Source organism: Haplochromis burtoni, unplaced genomic scaffold (assembly GCF_018398535.1).
Source record: "Haplochromis burtoni strain Fernald_Lab_line unplaced genomic scaffold, NCSU_Asbu1 Contig_500, whole genome shotgun sequence".
In the NCBI taxonomy this organism is placed as follows: domain Eukaryota; kingdom Metazoa; phylum Chordata; class Actinopteri; order Cichliformes; family Cichlidae; genus Haplochromis; species Haplochromis burtoni.
In genome coordinates this window covers 358713-362301 of record NW_024582861.1, presented here as the reverse complement: position 1 = coordinate 362301, position 3589 = coordinate 358713, and the positions used below count along the sequence as shown (strand labels likewise).

The following is a 3589-nucleotide window of genomic DNA, read 5'->3' as shown; positions in this document are numbered from 1 at the left end:
AATGTATAGGTTCCAGAAGCCAATGCAGAAGTGCCTCAAATCTACAGTCATCTGGTGGACTTCATTTAGAATTTACTTAATAGGTGTATGGTTCCCATCCACATGTGGAAGTTTATGGTAAATTTGTGGACTGCTTTGTTACAGATTCTAGAGGGAAATGTGACTTGCTGAGTGTGAACCACTGAGAAAAGGGGGATGAGTGAAGGGTTTAAGGTAACAGACAAAATTTTTGGTATTGCACTAAGAGCTCCGAATCATCCATCCAAAATGGCAATTACACACTCATTCTGATAGCATTTGCCCCTGACTGCTAGAAGCAACCAATACGGGCTTCACAACAGGCATAAGACGTGCTTTTTCCCATATTAGATTTAGCACAATTTGCAGTAAATTGCATGCCACAAATATTAGTGTGATGAATGACCATCGAGCAGCCAGGCTACAATTATTGCAGGCAGAGACAGGATTTAGAACAACCCAAGTCTTATTATTTTTATTTATGAAAGTTTTAATTTTTAAACCTTAACAGCTCTGTGCAACACTAGTGACCTATATCAGCAGCAAATATAAACAGCGCTAATTGGGTAATTGGCAGCCTTTTATACCCTGCTGCTAATGAGCCACACTTTACATAACATGCTGGGGGTATTTCCAAACTTCCTAAAAGCCATTTAAGCCCCGTAACCATTTATATATTAGAATTTATAATTAAAACTATCAGCCAATAGCATCTGTAAATCCATTTGCAATAAGACCGTGTAACCCTACAATTACCAAACGCACCCAAACTCTCCACGCATTACCCTGTGACAAAGTGGGTGAGAAGACCATTTGTCTATATTCTTAGTTAACATTCTTGCTTTGAGTTAACCATATTTCACATGTAATCTGCAATAGGCAAACATCTACTGTCCCGGGTTTGTTTATGTTTTGCACTTTTACAGATTATATAATATAACATCTTGGTTTAAATCAATTCATACAAGTTTGTTAAGTTAACATGTTCTTTATTTCAACTGTTAATTGGTATTGTTTAGAACTTACCTTACCTACCTGTCTTACAGAAACAAAAGGAGGAAATGTAGTTTTACTTCCTGCTTTATAACTTCTGGGTTCATCTGAGGTCACAGGAAGAGACCAAGTGCAGAAGGGGAAGAACTCTTATAATTTAATAAAGTTGATTTTAGAGGGTTTAAAAAGAAATAGATTTACTGTTGTAATATGTATTGATTACACCAGAGTTTATGTTGCCAGTAAAGAGGAGTAGTAGAGGTTTGAATATAATCATGTTCATCTTACCAACCTACTGAATGGAATAGTCCAGAGGAGAAATTGTTTGGTTAAGTGGACTATTTAAGCAGAACTCAGGTGTTTCAAGAAAAAGATTCAGGTCAGTGTAGCTGTGTGTGTGCAGGTTGACCTTAATTTCTGTTGATTTAAGTTCAGTTATGTTTATTTGAACTGAGTTAATTATAGAGTTGAGTTTCTTTGTAAATATTGTTTGGGCCACAAAATGGTGAATAAATCACTTGCTACACTGGACAGCATCGGTCTCCTGCACTTCTTTGACCGCTTAAGTCGAGTGCTACCACATACCCCCACCCAACTTATTCATTGGTCTCTCTCAGAACCCTTAAATACTGTTCTGATTCTCATGCCCAAAATTCCTGGAGAAGACAAAGGGGAAGACAGGTGTTTGCGACACCTCAAATCCACTTGGACTACAGATGGGCAGCTGAAGCATTGGGTAGAGTAATACATCTTTCTCATTGTAACAAAAGAGCTTTTGAAGCTTCAAAGACTGAAAGCTATGCCCTACTAGTGACATTTAGTCAGCTACAATTTTCCACAAACTTCTACATTATTCACATGTAATGGGCTCAAATTGTGGTCATATTTTGTACTTGTAAATCAGACTGTGTAGTTGTGAACTGAGTTTTGTAACCTTGTAAACAAAAATATCTGAAAATTGTGTCTTTGTGCATTTTGTCAAGATCTACAATTTTTGTATATAGATAAGAATTTGTGTATGTCTAAAAAAAGATTTGTGTTTGAAAATGGAAAAAATTACACAAGTTACACATTTTTTTTGTTAAGGTCTGTTCACAGATACAAAGCGTAAAACTCTGCGCTCAAGTTCCCTCGCTTGTGAGTTTCAACTTGCAAATACGAATTTTGACCAGAATTTTTTTCCTTTCAGCTGATTGGTCAATATCATTGTGTTGGGGCGTGCCACCTGAGCACGGTGGGTGAGGCTTAAGGTCCAGTGATTGGAAACAGATGTGGATGAGATGATAAACTGTGACTGTTCTAATTTCACAATAATATATTTAATGTTTCTTACATTTTTGTGAAACATGATTTAGACTGATATGGCAGGTTTGGTCTTTGAAGTGAGATGACGGGTATTTCAACATGTGTTTCAAATAACTCAAAGTTATCACAACTGAAGGTGTCTTTCAATGCTATGAAGCAGGGAGGGAATACATGTGTAAATAAAACAGTGCCAAAGATTAAAATCAGTCACCTCACTAACGCTTAAAGTGAGCTGTAACACAATTTCCCCCAGAATCAATTTAGTATGGTTGATGTGCATATCTTATAGTGGTCTTCAAAACTGTTATTTGAATAAAACTTCAATACATAAATAAAAGTTTTAAAAATCTGAACTTTAATTACATAGCATTAAATTCAAAGATATGACCACAAACTGCCAAATCAAAGCAGGTGGGCCACAAAATCAAATTCAAATTTCAGAGATTAGAGTCTAGACTCAGTTCTGGATCACAGGAGCTCATTGTCAGGAAGATGCGTCTGGAGAGCTCCGGACCAATCCTACGGGTGGTGGAAGTGACACCTTCTCCTCTCCGGATCAGTAGGTCAGAGAGCAAAGAGATCTTCTCTTGTTTCGTCCTGCACAGGTTGTAAGCCTACAAACAGACAAGGAAATATCAAGTATTAACAAATAAACTGACATGTTTGCAGATGTGCCTTGTGATGTGTTGACTCACATCCGAGAAATCTTATTGGCTGCACTTAACATTGTGATAAATAAAGTAATAAAAAAGCCTAAGCTCTTCATGCCACCTCCAATGACCACAGACCAAACACAAAGTGAAGTTTGTATGTAATTGTTTTGCTTGCAAAGTCTATGAAAAGACACAAGCCGACACAAATTTATGCAGGATAGAGCAAATAGAGGTGATCACACATCAACAGGATTTGAAAAAAAATGCTTTGTACTCTATTTAAGGTGCTTGGATGAACTGGATTCTCAGCATAGGTACATACTGTAATATTCTTCTAACCATAGATGTCATTACCCAAGGAAATACCTCTACATCAGCACTTAACCCTTTAAAACCGGTAGGAGCGGGCACGCTCTGTTTTGCGCAACTACTTTTAAATCCCGGTAGCTCTGCAACCACGTAAGCTAGCGCAATAATTTTTTTTGCATATGAAACCTGAGGAGTTGTACTTACATCTTATGCCATCAGCTTGTCCTAGGTCACAGTTTCCTTCCACATATAGCTTTACAAAAACTGCATAAAAAGCGCTTGCAGCAACAAAAACAGAATATTCCAGAAAC

At 37.3% G+C, this 3589-nt stretch overlaps 1 protein-coding gene across 3 annotated transcripts in view; it reads right to left on the bottom strand.

Annotated features, from left to right (window-relative positions):
• Nucleotides 1-1482: 1482 nt before the first annotated feature.
• Nucleotides 1483-3589, bottom strand: part of eme1 (essential meiotic structure-specific endonuclease 1) — a 32931-nt gene continuing 30824 nt past the window's right edge. For all 3 annotated transcript variants that reach the window (XM_005946881.3, XM_005946880.3, XM_042213947.1), the window contains exon 9: nt 1483-2930. In XM_005946881.3, coding sequence (XP_005946943.1) covers nt 2754-2930 — 177 coding nt within the window. In that variant the 3' untranslated portion in view covers nt 1483-2753. The remainder of the gene's footprint in view (nt 2931-3589) is intronic.